Here is a 17,414-nt window from a genome sequence, read left to right as displayed (position 1 = left end):
AAAACTAATTTATTTACTAACGCTAAACTTCACAGTAACCGTTTTCATAGATTTTTTAATAAATATGGGATGAGTAAAATAGAAATAACAAGTTATTATATGAGATTGAGCATCGATAAAAAATGGGCGAATAAGGTATATGTAGTAATCAAAATTGTCGAAACATTCGTAGAATGCGACGATAATATTGAAAACGATGGGTAGAATTAATAATATCATAGTAGTGGTGAGAACGGTCTCGTTCTTGCCGCTTTTTGCCGGGCTGGGAGGGTTTCGGCTGAAAATCACTTAGCATTTTGGCCAAGTTTCTAACACTTACATTTGCTTCACTAGGTAAAATTTTATAAGCATTACAATATTTAGTGAAATTATAAGAACAAATGTGACTGGTTGAACTATGATCTCAATAATTACTGACAAGGGCTGAAAAAAATTTTTTTTTTTTTGAATTTTTCGCAAAAACTCGACTTCTTGTACTGACCGTATCCTTGCTAGCACCATCTATCAGGTTGTCCCATAAGTTTTTGTACTATTTTTTTTTTGAAAAAAATTTGTTTCTCTCAAGCGACAAGTAGTACTATTCACACAAGTATTCACCATTAGTGTCCACCACTTGTTGCCATTTACTAGGTAACATCATGATGCCACGGGAGAAGAAATCCGGCGAACGCGATGAGAAGAAAGTGGAGAGTTCAGTTTTGAGATGCTCTTCGTCGTCGAATTGCTTGTCGCGCATGTAGTCACTGAGAGACAAGAACAAATGGTAGTCGGTTGGTGCAAGATCTGGAGAATATGGTGGATGCGGTAAAACAGTCCAACCAAGATCTTGCAGCTTTTGGAAAGTCTTCTTGGCGACATGAGGCCTAGCATTATCGTGAAGAAAATATAGTTGTTCATATTTTCCGTTGGTCTTTTCTGCAACTCGGTCCAATTGGGCACAATAGTAATCAGCAGTGATAGTTTTATTAGTTGGCAACAATTCCCAGTGCACGGGTCCTTGAACACCCCACCAGACACAGATCATAATCTTTTTTGGGTGAAGATCAGGCTTTGGCGTCGGTATTCCTTTCTCACCGATCGGAAGCCATTGACGTTTTCTGGAATGGTTAACATAGAGCACCCACTTCTCATCTCCAGTAACCAGATTGTTCAGCCAATCGAACTTTCGACGAAAAGTTAGAAGTTGAGTACAAACGTTGACCCGAGTGAGCTTCTGTGATGCCGAAAGTTCATGAGGCACCCAAATTCCAAGTTTTGAAGTAAAACCAAGGCGACCCAAGTGACGTGCAATTGTGCTATGACAACACTCGAGCTTCTCTTCCATTTCACGAAGACTAAGACGAGGCTCTTCCTCCACCAGCTTCACTAGGTCTTCTTCATTTAACTCTACCGGTCGCCCAGAACGTTCTATTTCTTCGAGACTGAAGTCGCCGTTCTTGAACTTTTGAAACCAACTCTTTGCTGTATTATAAGAGAGTGCTCCCTCACCCATCGCACCGCATATGTTTCGTTCCGCTTCCATTGCTGATTGACCAAGACGAAATTCATAAAGAAGAAGCAATCTAACGTCTCGACGTTCAAGTTTGATGATTGTCATCGTGGCAAAGTAGAAATGGATGAAATGAATCTTTTCTGAAAGGGGACGACCCGACCTTGACACGACCTACGATGAAAAAATTTTAAAACTTTCTAGAAGTTTTGGAAAAATATTTGAAAAAAAGTACAAAAACTTATGGGACAACCTGATATCATAGTCATTATTATAATTGATCCGGTCGGGAATGGTTCACCTAACTGGGAACATGTGCAACGTGAATTGTACCTTGGGATTGCGAGAAAAAATGCTAGAAATATGAAAAACTGCGCTGCTAGAACCAGGGTTTTGTTGATTTTCTAAAAATTTTGGGATTGAATTTGCAGGATTTTTTCTGAAAGAAGTTACGCTTCTATTAAATTTCAAATTGCTTCGATTTTAAAATGTGATTTGACTATCCAAAATTGACTATTCGTCTTTTGAAGTGTGGGGTTAGTAGGGGGATATGCTCGGGGTACTGTAGTAGTACTGTAAAGGTATTGAAGAAGTACTGTAGAATTACTGTAGTTGTGGAAACAGTGAGTTTTTGTTTTTTGAAGGGATCTTAGTGTGGGGTTAGTGGAGGGATATGATCGTGGTACTGTAATAGTACTGTAGAGGTACTGTAGGATTACTGTAGTTGTGGAAACAGTGACTTTTCGTCTTTTGGAGGGATATTAATTATGGGTTTGTGGAGGGATATGGGGTACTGTGGTAGTACTGTACTAATACTGTAGGGGTACTGTAAGGTTGCTGTAAGGTTACAGTAGGGGTACTGCAGGATTACTTCAGGATTACTGTTGGGCTGTAGAGTAATTGTACAATAACGAAAGATTTGGAAAAGAGATTTTTTGTAATTTGGAGGATTTGTTAGTGTGATACTTCGGGGATATTTTCAGAAAAGTTTTTTTTAATGTTGTAAGTTCTTGATTTTTCCACTAGAATGGTTTAGGAAATACTATTTTAGTCTGAAATTAGAAACTCAAAAAAACAATTAAAAACCTGCTGGGCTGATCCAATCGAAAACAACAATGTGACTCGAAATGTGCAAAACACAATAACTGCGGCATACTTTGAATAGACAACTCCATAATTGAAAAAGACAAGAAGTTTCAAAAAACTGCGGTTTCTCAACAGCGCACCACGCAGTGATCAATCCTGTGTGGGGAAGACGGGAAACCAAAAATTTTGTAATAACGTGGCAAAGACACAACACTTGCATGATCAAAATTGACAAAATAGCTCGGGACACAAAATCTTGTTTTGGTCCTGTCGTTTGCTTTTGAAATAGATAAAAATCATTTTCAATAAAATGAAGCATACTGGAATCGTATAAATAGTACAGATGATGGCTAATATTGAGAGTTTATTAAAACTATATTGGAAGTTAACATAACCTGGCTGCCCAAAAATTGTATGATCATGAGCCATTTGGCGCCAGGTGTTACACAAAACGGCGAGAAATGAATAAAATAGGCTTTCAGAACAAGAATTCGATTTAATTAAATTTGGGGCAAATCAAATCAGACAGCCTCTACTCACGTCTTTATTTGATTCGGAGAACAGAGAATTCGTAAGAACCCTTAAAGGTTGTCTGAACAAAGTAAGTTGTCTGCCAATAATCAATGTCTGTAAAAGTTTATATCTTGATTTTAAAAAAAGCCAGGAGCTGCAGGCATTGCATATTGCACATTCAATGGAAAATCTGACAATCCTCATTTTCGAGGTTTTGAGAAAGTTTTTCACAAAGGTGCCGAAAGCAGCAACACCAAACGCCGCCATATTCACACCGCCACAAATTACAGTGACTCGCGGGGCGTCGGTCACAATACAAAAAAGAAACTCGCGAGACGTCGACCGCAAAACAAAAATACAATTAGCGAAACGTTGGTCGCAAGCCAAAATGACAGTTTACAAAAAGTTGGTCGCGCTACGAACAACAACTCGCGAGACGTCGGTCGCAAGATGAAATGACAATTTGTAAAAAGTCGGTCGCTCTACAAAAAAACTCGCAAGACGTCGGTTGCAAGCCAACTTAAACACTGTTTGCAAAACGTTGGCCGTACGCCAAAAATACTACTCGCAAGACGTCGGCTATAAACCAAAAAAACCGACATTACAAGAAACGCATCAGTCTGAATACACTTTATTAACAATTGAATAATAATACAAATAGTTATCTACCGACGATCCAGAGATCTACCGACACTTCCAACCATAGATTCACTCTTTTTTCTTATAATTCGAAACACCAAGTATGCCTCGGATGCACTTCCAAACATCTTTACAACTGTGACGTAGGGTCCGGCGATCTTTAAATATAAATTTTTAAATGGTTTCGGTGAAGTTTGAGACATACCTGAAAGCTGAGAAATTTGAGATTCGAAAAGTAATTTGCTGTGAAGTTTGGAAGAAAATCGAACAAGAGCATAACAATTGAGTCCATAATAGCTAAGTAATTGACCTAAATTTGTTGGATTGAAATTCCATGAAATTAAAATAATTATTTTTAAACTCACTCTTGACAAGTTTTTGTTCACTGTATTCTTCTTCAAAATTGTTAGTTTCAAAAACAATATGGCAGAGAACAAAAATATCAATACAAATAAAATCTGAAACTACCCAGTGTAAACTTTTTGTAAGTAACAACCAATTCTTACCAATTTACTGATAGTCCAGTACTTGTTGAAACAAGAGTTCACAGCACATCCCAGTGCTGCGCAGTTTTCAGACAAATAAATTGTGTAATTACAGACAGCGTGTAGCACTAGATTTTCAGCTAATCCGTAAGAAACTGCGATTAATAGTATAAAGATTGACGGACAGAGTTTGCGATAGTTGTGATAGAATATGGGACTGTAAACTGCCTGAAAAAAAAACGAATCTGTTTTTGAAAACTAAATTCTGAAAAATCACTAGCCACAGATCTTTCAATCGATATTGCCAATGAGACGATTGATCGGCAGGTGGAAATATTTGATATAGGAAATCCGAAATAAAAAATAAAGTTTTGATAATCTGCAAACGTATTCCAAAAATAGGAGAGAGATATGACAACTAACAGATAAAAAATAACAAGAAGTCCAATACTCGCATCCAAGAAAAAACGAAAGTAAAATAGAATCATATCATTTTTCTTTCTGAAAATTAACCTTTTTAAATGAAAAACTTAGCAATTTATATTCTCAGTTGCCTGCAGTTTATACATTTCTGATGATGAGCAATTTAAATATTGATTTGCCCGTAATTTATAAATTTCTGAAGATGAGCAATTTAAATTTAGAGTTGCCCGTAATTTTTAAATTTCTGAAGATGAGAGTTTAAACTAGGAAATGTTTTGGAAAATGGTACAGTTGCCCGTGGTTTATAAATTTCTAAAGATGATAAATTTGAGTATAGATTTCTAGGAGTCTTTTATGAAAAAACCAACCTTTCAACTTTTTTCAAAAAATAGATGTTCAAAACACTTGTGTAGAGAGAAGAACCAATTCCCACTAGAGTCATCATCAGGGCAGAAGTGTTCATCATGACGTGGACATCCATATCTATAATAGACAGGTTTTCTCAACTTTTTGAGAAGAGGCAGTTGAAATTAATACTATCAGATGGCAGAAACTTTGATATTCTGTCTTTGATTTTTCACATACGGAAAGTCACAGTCACAAATGTCTAGCACGATTTCACGGTCGGCTGGCGGCTCAGAGAAAAACACACAAGATTTGTACTGAAAAGTGTGCTCAAAGTTTTCTCATCAAATTCTCGGCCAGAACGAAATGTGATCGTGCATAATTTAGTCATGTTTTGAGGAATAAAAAACGTGAAGGGCACTGTAATAAAGCACTGAAAGGTTTGAAAAATAGTGGTGTGTGGCAAATTTCAAAATTTGCCAAGCTTGGCATATTCGAAAATCTATTTTTTTCAATATTTGCCGAGCACGGAAAATTGTGATAAATTTTATTATTTTTGGAGCACCATAATCACTGAATTTTAGTAAATTCACGTTCTTAAAGTTTGCCGAGCTCGGCAAAAATGCATGTTTAGACTGTATCTACAAAAAGTATCAAACTTATATTTCTGTCAATTGGCAATTTTGGCAATTGTCGGTTTTCAAAATTTTCCGGCAATCGACAATTTCAGGAATTGTCGATTTTCAAAATTTTCGGCAATCGACAATTCCGGCAATTGCTGAAAATTCGAGTTTTTTTGTCGCGCACCCTGCTTCAAAGTATTTTTTCTGCGCTCACCAGACAAAGAGCGCAAATTCGAAAAAAAAAAATATTTAATGAGTTGACGAAATGGGCATAATGGATCAAATTTCATCGAGGAAACACTTTGGCGTTTTTTGAACTTTGTTATTTCGATTTCAATTGCATGAGTTTATGCTTGTGAAATGTCTATTTTAACCCTAGTGTGGCAAAATTCATGGCTTTATTTAACACTTAGCTTTTTGGGTCAAATTTAAATTTCCCGCGCAAGTGACTAAAACTTTCAATTCAGATTTTTCATTTTGCTAGTAAAAGTGCTTATTTTCATGTTTTTCCTACTTTTGAAACAATTCTGCATATTTGCTAACAGAGGTTAAAAACATAAAAATTGAAATAAATTTTGCAAAAAAAATATTAATCAAACGACTTGTTTACTCAAAAAGAGCATTCGAGAAAACAATCAATTTTCGTGACAATTTGAATTGTAAATGTTTTTCAAGCTATTTTTTCACTGGTAATGAAATTCTCCAGTCTTTCTTTTTTGATGTACCTCCATGAAAGTCGCTGTTAAAATTTTTTTGGCAATTTTTTTTTGGCAACGACCCATGATAAATTAAACTTTTTACATCGCAAATTAATTGTGTTGGAAAATGTTGGTGTATTATGTAAGTAAAACTTCTTATTTTTTGCACGTGTGTATGTATTGTATTTTTTGCTCTTTTCCGACGCAAAGAAATCCACAGTATTAAATAAATAAAATAAATAAATATACTCTAGGATGGCTCATCACATGTCATCGGCATCGTCACATCGTTAAACTCTTCGTTAGGTGCAATATGTTCAAGCTAATTGTAGTCTCGTTATATTTTGTGCTTTGAATATTTAAAGACATAAATAATGATCTCGCACTCGACGATCATATAAATTTCTGGCTTCTTCATTGGATCTTTAAACTTTTTCTCGGTTAGATAACGTTTTAATGTGCTCCAGTGCCGCTTATATTTTAATTGAAATCCTCAAGAGTAGAAGGAAAAAGTTAAAAATAAATATAACCGGCCAATTAAAGAAACGCTTTTTCAAAGTTTTATCGACAGAGTTTTCTTTCCAAATAATCCTGATGAATGATATCTCCCGCTGAAATTTTTTCAAATAATTTGAAATCTCGCCAATATTTTTTTCAGAAAATATTTGGTTTTTTTCCGTCAAAATGTTTTTCGGATAATTTGATTTTCTTGTTAAAATGATTTCAACAAATTTGATTTACCCGTCAAACAGTTTCTAGAAAAAGTTGAATTTCCGGTGAATTTTTTTTCACAAGAAAGTTGAATTTCACACCAATGTTTTTCCAGAAAATGTAAATTTCCCGGCAAAATTTTTTTTTCAGTAAATTTGAATTCCCCACCAAAATTGTTTTATCAGAAAATTTGAATTTTGCTCCTAGAGTTTTCGTTTTAAAATTTAAATTTCCCATTCAAACTGTTTTCTCAAAAAATTAGAATTTTCCGCCAATTTTATTATCAAAACAATGAGTTTCCCGCCAAAATTTTTTAAAGCTTGAATTTTTCTCTAAAAAAATGAAGGGTCTTCAAAAGAGACGCAAATTTTTTGATTTTTAATAAAATAATATTTGTAGTCAAAATTTTGACCAGGCTCATTTTCCTAAGCTCCACACAACGCTTCTTAGTATGCAAATTAATTAAACTTCGTCGTCTGGCTCTTTGCATACAGCTGCTTATAGTAAGAAAAAATGGAAATTTTTCTGCGAATTAATATTTTATTCTAAGATGAATTGGGATTTTCTTACGTCGTAGTTTGTCCAATTTCGTTGCTCAAAAAATTTTCAGTAAATTGCCTACTTTCAGAAATGCACACGGAGCAACCAAAAATGAACATTTCGGCGGTGACGATATCCATATTTGGCGTCGTTTCTTCTGTATTTTCATGTGCAATGAATTTTTATTTTCTGGTTAAAACTGAGAGGTATCTTTAATGGTTTTAAATTTGTATTAAATCGTATTCAAATTTTAGAAAAAAGAAAGACATGGCTCTATTCTACTTCCGATTTTCCGTTGATGTACTACAAGGATCAATTGTCTGTGTTTATTTGCTTTTTGTGATAGCCTACTCATTAATTCCTGAAGAATTAAGAAAATATCACAATTTGATATTTTATTTGGGATTTCCGTCGTCAAATGTGGACGCAACAAGATCGATGGTTTCATTGGCCATTTCGATGGAGAGAGTAGCGGTGAGCAGGGGTGGGCTGCAAACTATTTTGCCCGGCAAACCGGCAAAAACGGCGAAATGCCGGGATTGAAAAATTTTGGCAAATCGGCGAATTGCCAGAATTAAAAATTTCCGGCAAATCGCCAAGTTGCCGGAAATGAAAATTTCTGGCAAATCGGCAAACCGGCAAATTGCCGGAATTGAAAATTTTCGGCAAACCGGCAAATTGCCGAAATTAAAAATTTCCAGTAAACCGGCAAAATGCCAGAATTGAAATTTTTGGCAAATCGGCAAATTGTCGGAGTTGAAAATTTCCGGCAAATCGGCAAACTGTCGGAATTGAAAATTTCCGGTAAACCTACAGATTGCCAGAATTGAAATTTTTGGCAAATCGGCAAATCGGCATATTGCCGAAAATTTTTGGCAAATGTGGTTTGCTCTTTTTCTTGAAAATTTCAGAATTTTAATTTTAATCGGGAAAATTGTAAAAAAATTATTCTATGAATTTTCCCACATCTATTTTGAAAAGTAAGCAGATTTTTTAGAAATATCTAGCAAACGGCGAAAACTTTCAAAAAGGCAAAATCAAAATTTCCGGCAAACCGGCAATTTGCCGATTTGCCGAATTTGACGACAAAATTTTGCCGAACGGCAGTTGCCGTAATGCAGTTTTTGGTCCTACGATTAACTTTAATTAGTTGCCTGACTACTATAAAATGATTTTATTTTAAAAGTTTTTTTTTCAAATTTACTTTTTTGCTCTCAATTTTTGAGCTACCAGGCTGAAAGCATAGGTGCCTAGGTTTTGTGGCATGTGGAATCTTTCATAGATACAGAATAAAATCTCCGAATGCGCAAAAATTAAATTCCTAGGTAATTGTTTTCAGGCTGCGTACATTCCAATTTTCTTTCACAACTACCGCAAACGTTTTCCCGCCGTCATAATTTTCATGATCGCAGTGATCTACGGGCTAAATGAGGATATAGTTTTATATGTGTTTTGCAATTTTAAGCTCAACATCCCAAAAAACTGTGCAGCTTTGGGCTGTGCGATGAATACGTGTTTCTTTCACTATTGGACCCATCAAAAATCTGTAAGTTTTGTACGGAATAATTTATTTTGAAAAAATGTTTCAGGTAACGTTTACCATCACCTTCGTGTGCTTATTGCTTCTTTGTGCTAAACTTTTTATTTTCAATGAGCTCGGGAGGAACGGGAGGAAGGAATTGTCAAGGGTAAGACTAGCCTAAAAATTTTGAAAATTTCAAAAATAATGTTAAGGTGAACCGCCTGGCACTCATCGACTCAACAATCGTCTGTGTTTTTGATTTTGTTCCGAATTTTATTGCAAATCAATTTGCACATAAGCAGTTCTTTAGTTTTCAGGTAATTTTCTACTCAAAACTTTTTTTTTAAAGTATATAACTTTCAGAATATTGGTCCCTATATAGTTGTGACAAAACTTGCCGGATGTGCAATTGAAGCGTGTTTCGTATTTTGGACGTTTAACAGGAAAACTTTCAAAATTAAGGCTCAGCCAAAAAGCAGATTGCCGTGTCAACTTGGCAATTTTACCAATACGGATAGTTGAGATGATAATTTTTTATATTAATAAAATTTATATTTATTTTTCTGACTTCTACAATATTGAAACACTGTATAAGTCAAACTATATATGTAGGCATGTTGGTATGTAGGCATGTAGGCATGTAGGCATGCAGGCATGCAGGCATGTAGGCATCTAGGCATGTAGGCATGTAGGCATGTAGGCATGTTGGAATGTAGGCATGTAGGCATGTAGACCAACCATGAAACATTGGTATAAAACCAATTCAAGAGGCTATGAGTTAGTTGAAAACAAAAATACAAGATTCGAATTTCAATTCTTTATAAAAATTAGAATTGGCGCCAAATTCAAATGTTATTTGATCTACAAACTTAACGTGGTGTCAGAGTGTGGTTTGATCTACGTAGATCTAGAAAAAATGCGGCAGAGTTCTCAACTGATTTGGTATGGTTAAGAACGTACTGACGTCACATTTTTTAGGAAAAAATTCCCGCATTTTTTCTAGATCAAACCGTAATTGGACAGCCTGACACCACGTGAAACTACAGAGTTCACAAAATTTAACAAAGAATTTAAGTACAAATTTTGGCAAAATTGCCGCGCACTAGTGATTTTTCCATCAGCAAGTCAATGAGTCACACATACACGATCACAATACTACAATGGATTTATAGTTTTTTTGTGGAAAACATGCATAAATGTTAGTTTTTGAACCATGTGCATTTTTAGCTTGATTACTATAAAAATGTTATTTAAATTGGCCTAATTCAAGGCTTGTAGGCTGGTACTTTGATTTTTTTTTTAACTTTTTCTGTCTGAAGAAATTTAAAAGTTTGTGTTTTCTTTCTCTTTGGCTACAAAACCATCGTGTACAAAATGATATGAATATGTAGACAGGAAATTGTGCTGGCAGTCCTACTCGATTTGGCAATCATATGAAAAAGCCAATTCTGTGAAATACATCCTATTCTCCTAATGTACAACTATATTGTTTCACGATTCACCACTATCACAATGAAAATAAACCAAGGAATTTTCTTCGACACTTCTTCAATTTGCGCGGTTTTCATTAATGTTTTACTTATAACACTGATATTCAAGAGGTCTCCAAAATTGCTGGGATCTTACAAATCCCTTATGATATACATCAATGTTTTTGAGTTGACTTATGCAATCTTGTATTTTGCGGAGAAGCCGGTAACTATGAAAAAATGTTGCAGACAGAAAATGAAAAAAAAAAAAAATTTCAGAATCCGTTCACAAAGAAGTCTGCATTTTTCTTGATCGTGAATTGGAAAGAATCCATTTTTCCAAAGCCTATTTCTTGTTTGCTGAACCGTAAGTTCTTACTTGGTTAGAATAAGTGGTGTATTTTTTTTCAATTTTCACTATTTTGAGAGGCTCGTAAAATAGCTCCAGAAGTAGATTTTTGAAAATTTTGATGATTAAAGGTGGAGTAGCGCCAGTGGGGATTTTGTCTAAATACACTTATTAAGATTCAAACCAACCAACTATTATAATAAAACACTCCAAACATTTTTTTAGATTTTTCATAATTTTTCGGTCAAAGTTTTCGCAATCTGCCAAATTTTTGAAAAATATGAGCTTTTGAGGAAATCCAAAGCAATGTCGCATGTTCCGGCCCCTACAATGTTTTAATACAAATAATTGAAACAAAATTACAGTAGAAGAAATAAAGAAAAAAAATTTTTTTTCGTCGACTTCCAAAATTATGAGTGGCAAAAACTGAGTAATTGTCACTTCTTGGCAATAAATAATAAAAAATTTCAACAATTTTTTGAAAAGTTTTATCATGATATTCGGTCATTTTGGGATTATCGCAGTGGTTTTTAACACTTCCCCACTTGCGCTACTCCACCTTTAATTCAAGATATCACTCCTATTTTCAGTACTTTTCGTGGGGTTCTACGGAACAACCATCGCCATTTTGGCCCTTCATTTTGTCTACCGTTTTCTTAGTGTAACATGGTAAATATTTAAACCACCCCTTATTTAGTAAGCCAATGTTCCAGCAACAAACTGCTCAACTCATTCAACTCGTGGAAAATAATACTTTGGTTTGCGTTGCCGCTTTTGAATGGGACTATGTTCATGTTGATTGGAAGCTTTGTAATGTGCTCTAGCCCGGAATCTGATCGATTTATGAAGTAATTTTAAAAATTTTTCCAACGCAAATTAAGCGAATTTTGACAGGGAAAACTATCAAGCCGTCAGGGAAAATACTACCAGTTTTGAAGATCTTTACTATTTGGGGCCTTTTTTATGGCCAAAACTTGGCAACTCATCCACGGAGCAGTATTTCAGTTGGAAAGATGCAATTGGGGGTATGGCGATAACTGGAGCAATTGTAAGTGAACATCACAATTGAGATATTGCCGGTTTGCCGATTTGCCAGAATTTTTAATTTTCGGCAAGCGGTCAATTGTTTTTAGAGTTATGTTTTATAAGACGGAAACACTTAAAACCTATTGAGTTCCCGTTTTCTTTAGATAATTCCATAGAACATGCTTACTTTTCAAGATATCGTATAATTTTACCGATTAAAATTGAAATTCTGAAATTTCTTTAAAAAAAAAAGGTGCAAACCGTTTTGCCGTTGTCTTGCCGTTTTTTCGACAAATTCGGCAAATCGGCAGAATTGTTAAGGGCCTATCTTGCTTCTTAATGCTCTACTTGGGCCTACGCTGCTACCGATGTATAAACGCCACAATATCAACTGCTAGCAGCTCTTCTCACCTGAAAACAATCCAAAAACAGCTACTGAATGCGCTCGTTTTTCAATCGCTAATTCCTGTATTGCTACTGCATATTCCTGCCTCTATAATTTTTGTAACAATATTTCTGGGCAAATCGACGGAGGCAATTGGGGAAACTGTGAGCTTGACAGTCGCGTGGTATCCGGCTCTCAACCCACTTCCTGCTCTATTTATTATAAAGAGTTATCGTGATACAATCGGAGGTTAATATGTTTTCTGTAGACACACGTGGTGCCAGGCTGTCCCATTACGGTTTGATCTACAAAAAACGCGGAAATTTTTTGCCCAAAAAATGTGACGTCAACACGTTCTCAACCATGCGAAATCAGTTGAGAACTCTGTGTCTCTTCTCCCGCATTTTTTGTAGATCTACGTAGATCAAACCGAAATGAGACACTCTGACACCACGTGTAGACATTAATTTTATTTTTGTTTTAAGGTTTTCTTGTTGCTCTTCTTCGTCGGGTTGTTCCAAGAACAAATGTGGTTGCTACCTATGAGCATCCTTCTCCAGGGTCACCAGCAATCAGGGAAACTACTGTGAATAATTTAAATAAGATAACATTGACCTAAAATTGTTTTAATGTTATATTTTTCTAAATGAATTATTTAAAAAAATCCAACAAATGATCTAGTTTTGCCATTTTTGAGTTTTCCGGCTATATTTTTACCAAATTTTTTGTTTTTAAAGCTAGCACAAATAGCAATTCAGTATGTACCAAGTATGCTATTGTTGTTTTGTTCATCTTCTCCTGTAATAAAGACAACCTTTTATGAGGGAGCTGTAAAACCGGGCCGGTGGAGTTATCAAAATAAGTGAGGAGATGTGACGTTGACCACTACACCTGCTAAAAACACGGGGAGAATATCGATTACATTTGGTCTTTAATAAGTGTGGCTAAGGTCTAGTTTAGCATGACTAACTACATATAGATATTATTATAAGACACTCCAACAATCTTCAATTTTCCAAAGTTTTGGCAAATTGGTAATGTTCCAAATTTTTTTGAGAGAGTAATGCTCAAATACAGATGATTTAAACACACTTAAAATATAAAAATCGTTTTATAAAAAGTTTTTGGTTGACTTCCTATGATATTTGATAGATGGTTTGACTGAACAAAGAAAATTCGAAGAAAAAATTTTTTTGCACGGGTTTACAATTATATTTGGGCATTTTATCAATGAACGAGTTTTTAATGAATATACATATGCAAAACAAGGGTGGGCGGCAAACGATTTTTTTCCGGCAAAGTGGCGACATGCCGAAATTAGAATTTCTGGCAAATTGGCGAATTGCCGGAAATGAAAATTTCCGGCGAATTGTGGTTTTGCACATTTTTTTTGTAAATTTCCGAATTTCAATTTTAATCGGCAAAATTGTACGCATCCTATGTATGTTCCTACATCTATTTTGAAAAGTAAACGTTCTATTGAAAAATCAAAAGAAAACGGGAAAAAAATTCAAAAAGGCACAATTTTAAGTGTTTCCGTCTTATAAAAATCCCTCTAAGAAATTCCGGCAAATTGATCTAAAAAAAACGGCAAACCGGCAATTTGCCGAAAATCGAAATTTTCGGCAAATCAGCAGTTTGCCAAAAAATAGAAATTTCCGGCAAATTGGCGAATTACTGGAATTAGAATTACCGGCAAATTGGCAAATTGCCGGAATTATAATTTCCGGCAAATCGGCAAATTGCCGGAATTGGAATTTAAGGCAAATCGGTTAATTGCCGGAAGTGGAACTTACAGTAAATGGTTAATTTTGGTTTTGCACATTTTTTTGGAAGTTTCCGAATTTCATTTTTAATCGGCAAAATTTCACGCATACTATGAATGTTCCTACATCTGTTTTGAAAAATAAACAAATTCTATGAAAAAATCAAAAGAAAACGGGAAAAAAAATTCAAAAAGGCCCAATTTTAAGTGTTTCCTTCTTATAAAAATCCCTCTAAGAACTTCCGGCAAATTGATCTAAAAACGGCAAATTGGCAATTTGCCAACATCCAAATTTCCGAAAAATCAGCAGTTTGCCAAAATGCGAAATTTCCGGCAAACTAGCAATTTGCCGATTTGCCGAATTCGTCTACAAAAAACTTGCCGAACGGCAATTTCCGCCATAAAATAAAATTTCAGCAAAAAAAATAACTAAGATCATAATTTTCAGGTTCTGAGAGAGTTCAAGTTTCCAGCGATATTTGTGAATTTTTCTTCGTTTTCGTAAAAGTACGTAGAATTCGAATATATATTTTGTATTTTAAAATTTGTTTTATTATTATAGTTTTCCAAATTTACATTTGTTTTCAAATCTAAAATCTCGAATGATTAACTGAGTTTGCACTCTTCGTGCTGTATTATTAGAGGAAAGGTAACGTACCAGACCCATATCCAATCAATAAGTGCGCGTTTACAACATTAGCAGCGTCCCCCGCCAACCGTTTTTGACTGTCCACACAGAACACCAGTCTTATGCAAAGTGTCTGCTCTGGACACCTCCACGTTTCTGTTGTTCTTTTTTACATTTAATTTTGCAACTTTTATGTTTTTATTCTTCTTTTTTTTCTTTTCACATTTATTTTTTCAATTCGTGTATTTATTTTTTTTCCTCTCTTTGCTATTAAAAACTAAAAATTATTATAATTTTCAGTCTCATTCAAAAAATGGCCGCGTTCAACGCAAAGTATCTAATCGACCTTTTGAAGAGAATTCGAAGTGGAGAAGAAGTCAGTTTTTGAGAAAAAAAAAATCAAAATTTACCAAAAATCACATATCTATTTACTAAATTTTAAACATTTCCAGAGCATCGATTCTCCGGACGCGCTGGAACTGCTCTACATCCCGCTGCCACTTGCTCATGAGCTCGGTGTTATCAACTCAATGGACGGGCTTGATCCATACGATGAAATGGAGATTTCGTGCAAGTCGATCTTGAAAAAGCTTGATGAAAAGAAGAAGACTGAGGAGAAGCACAGAGCTAAGCAGGAGAGACAGGCTCAGAAGAAGGGAGCCAAGGAGCAAGCGAAGAAGGAGAAGGCCGAGCTAAAGAAGGAAGCCAAGGAGCTGCTTAAAAAGGAAAAAGCCGAGGAGAGGAAGAAGGAATCCTTGAAAAGAAAATTGTCGGAAAAATCGGAGCCAGCTGCCAAGAAGGCGAAGGCTTCTGAGGATCAGGAGAATCGAGGAGCCACCAAGAAGAAGATCACACCACCGAATAGAAAGCACACCGCACTTTTCAAAAAGTGCATGGCAATGCGAGTCAAGAATTTTGCCTATTAACTTTTTTTTTTGTTATCAATTATTTTTCAATTCTCCTGGTACATATCATACAAATAATTTTTGTATACAATTTCCCTGTTCTTTCTGTAATAATTATTTCAAATCTGTAATTTTATAATAAAACTATTAAAATGTAAGAAAAAATAATCTTAAAACATGTCTAGAAATATTGGAAAAAATTGTATGAAAATTGCCAAGTGCCGAAAAAATTTCCTCATCTTTCGTGCATTTTTGCACATTTTTGAGCATTTTTGCGCTTTTTTGAGCATGTTTGAGCATTTTTGAGCATTTTTCTCACATTTTTGAGCATTTCTAAGCATTTTCAGCATTTTTCAGCATTTTTGGGCGTTTCTGAGCATCTTTGCACTTTTTTGAGCATTTTTAGCATCTTTGCACATTTTTGCCCATTATTGCCCATTTTTGCACATTGTTGCACATTTTTTCACATTAAAAAAAAAAATTTTCAGATCAATAAACTTTTATTAAAAACAAATTGAACCGAATTAGCGCTCAAGTGCGTGGTCTCTAAGATGTCGGCTGCTTGTTGTGTCCTTTCTCATGTCCGACTATCATATTATTTTTGCTTGTTTTCGCAGCGTTCACAACTTTAACTTTACGAGTTATTGTTCGAAAAACCAACAAAGCATCTACGACACATCCCAGTTGTCTCAAAACTGCTAGAATCGGCCCTCCGTTCTGCAAATGTAGTTTTAGAAGTTGCGTCAAAACTAGTTAATTATTGATTACTTGAAGATTGAATACATCCTCTCGACTAACGTAATGTATAACTATATTTGATAAAATATCAAATAAAAATATGATTGCAGTATCTATCAGTGCTAGACGGTTAGCCTGAAATAAATTTTTTAGACATGTCAAAACACTTTAGTTCTTGCTTTATTTAAATCTTTGTTCTTTTCTTTGATGACTTTCCAGAGAAGCTTCATTGATAAAATAATTGCGAAGAAGAATGTAAGCCAAATAATAACCTGAAAAAAAAATGAATTGCATAAGTGTATTAAAAATGTTCAATTGGATAAATAAACTCAACTGATTTTGAAGTTGCCCAGTACTGACTTGAGCACAAGTTCATAGAACAAGTAAGTGTTACACAGCTTGTGGGAATTACAAACTCAAAATCGCAAAAAAAGTACATAATTAAGTAGTCAAATAGCCCGTAGCCAATTATCAAACTTAGAATGGCCGAGTTCGAAATAAGTGGACGGTAGTGTCGGTAGAAAACAGGTGTGAAAACTGCCTGGAATTTTACTCGGTAGCACCCGATGCTTTCCGGGTTTGAGATCGCTACCATAACTCTCTCAACTGAAATCATCAATGTCACTGCGACTCGAGCTCTTCCCACAAGTGAGCTAAAAAACCCAGAGAGAAATATTATGCTGTTGAATATTTTCTCGCCGCTGAAATTGGATGATATTGTTATGGCGAAGAAAAAGAGAATAGTTGCTCCAAAAAATGCATCTAGAATAAATCGGAAGTAGAACAAAACCATGTCTTCTTTTTTTCTGGAATTTTATTGCAAATTTTTTCTTGAAATTTCAGATGGGAACCAACTTTTCCAGTTTCTTCAAATTAAAAATGTTTATAAAACAGGAGAAAATAGCAAAAAATACTCCAATAAAATTTATTACTATTGCATGGTAGCTGAACATTGATAAATTTGAGTTTTTATAAACTAAAATTCTTACGAGGAAGCAGAAAAATTCAGTCTAGAATCACACACACATATGAATGAAAAAAGAAAAAATACATACAAAAACAAGTTAATTAAAAT

The 17,414-nt window shown here is 34.8% G+C and overlaps 4 protein-coding genes, 1 non-coding gene and 2 pseudogenes across 8 annotated transcripts; 3 read left to right on the top strand and 4 right to left on the bottom strand.

Moving 5' to 3' along the window:
* Positions 1–9: 9 nt before the first annotated feature.
* On the bottom strand, positions 10–3,004 carry sru-46 (annotated as a pseudogene). Its single transcript is given in 6 exon segments — positions 10–277; positions 320–423; positions 1,726–1,893; positions 2,576–2,689; positions 2,691–2,807; positions 2,810–3,004. Coding segments are annotated over 6 exon segments (966 nt in total).
* A 749-nt stretch (positions 3,005–3,753) lies between these two features.
* srbc-18 lies at positions 3,754–5,116 on the bottom strand (annotated as a pseudogene). The gene is made up of 7 exons: positions 5,004–5,116; positions 4,636–4,713; positions 4,494–4,591; positions 4,234–4,440; positions 4,093–4,185; positions 3,933–4,037; positions 3,754–3,885 (listed from the first exon to the last, which is right to left on the bottom strand). Coding segments are annotated over exons 1-7 (826 nt in total).
* A 2,526-nt stretch (positions 5,117–7,642) lies between these two features.
* On the top strand, positions 7,643–9,634 carry srbc-19 (Serpentine Receptor, class BC (Class B-like); the record flags this gene model as incomplete). The annotated part of the gene is made up of 6 exons (NM_071187.2): positions 7,643–7,758; positions 7,807–8,026; positions 8,892–9,098; positions 9,142–9,240; positions 9,287–9,391; positions 9,438–9,634. The coding sequence occupies 6 exons, from the start codon at positions 7,643–7,645 to the stop codon at positions 9,594–9,596; spliced, it is 906 nt and encodes a 301-aa protein (NP_503588.1). The 3' UTR covers positions 9,597–9,634.
* A 952-nt stretch (positions 9,635–10,586) lies between these two features.
* Positions 10,587–12,922, top strand: str-255 (Serpentine receptor class r-10; the record flags this gene model as incomplete). The annotated part of the gene is made up of 7 exons (NM_071186.2): positions 10,587–10,769; positions 10,823–10,910; positions 11,483–11,561; positions 11,606–11,740; positions 11,787–11,940; positions 12,240–12,552; positions 12,789–12,922. The coding sequence occupies 7 exons, from the start codon at positions 10,587–10,589 to the stop codon at positions 12,920–12,922; spliced, it is 1,086 nt and encodes a 361-aa protein (NP_503587.2).
* A 2,068-nt stretch (positions 12,923–14,990) lies between these two features.
* On the top strand, positions 14,991–15,763 carry C45H4.14 (the record flags this gene model as incomplete). Of its 2 annotated transcripts, NM_071185.4 has the most annotated exons (2): positions 14,991–15,072; positions 15,149–15,763. In NM_071185.4, the coding sequence occupies 2 exons, from the start codon at positions 15,010–15,012 to the stop codon at positions 15,620–15,622; spliced, it is 537 nt and encodes a 178-aa protein (NP_503586.1). The 2 variants fall into 2 exon arrangements, with proteins under 2 accessions (NP_503586.1, NP_872168.1); NM_182368.5 differs by lacking the exon at positions 14,991–15,072 and having other exon boundaries at positions 15,227–15,622.
* Positions 15,764–16,147: 384 nt separating this feature from the next.
* Positions 16,148–17,292, bottom strand: srbc-22 (Serpentine Receptor, class BC (Class B-like); the record flags this gene model as incomplete). The annotated part of the gene is made up of 6 exons (NM_071184.3): positions 16,148–16,318; positions 16,370–16,474; positions 16,519–16,611; positions 16,674–16,880; positions 16,932–17,145; positions 17,195–17,292. 6 exons carry the CDS (start codon positions 17,290–17,292, stop codon positions 16,148–16,150), a joined length of 888 nt encoding a protein of 295 aa, NP_503585.3.
* 21ur-11644 lies at positions 17,168–17,188 on the bottom strand. Its single transcript, NR_068632.1, has one exon.
* Positions 17,293–17,414: the final 122 nt, after the last annotated feature.

The sequence above is a fragment of the Caenorhabditis elegans genome, chromosome V (assembly GCF_000002985.6).
Source record: "Caenorhabditis elegans chromosome V".
Lineage (NCBI taxonomy): Eukaryota > Metazoa > Nematoda > Chromadorea > Rhabditida > Rhabditidae > Caenorhabditis > Caenorhabditis elegans.
The sequence above is the reverse complement of the archived record's forward strand: the minus strand, read 5'-3'. Positions and strand labels throughout refer to the sequence as shown.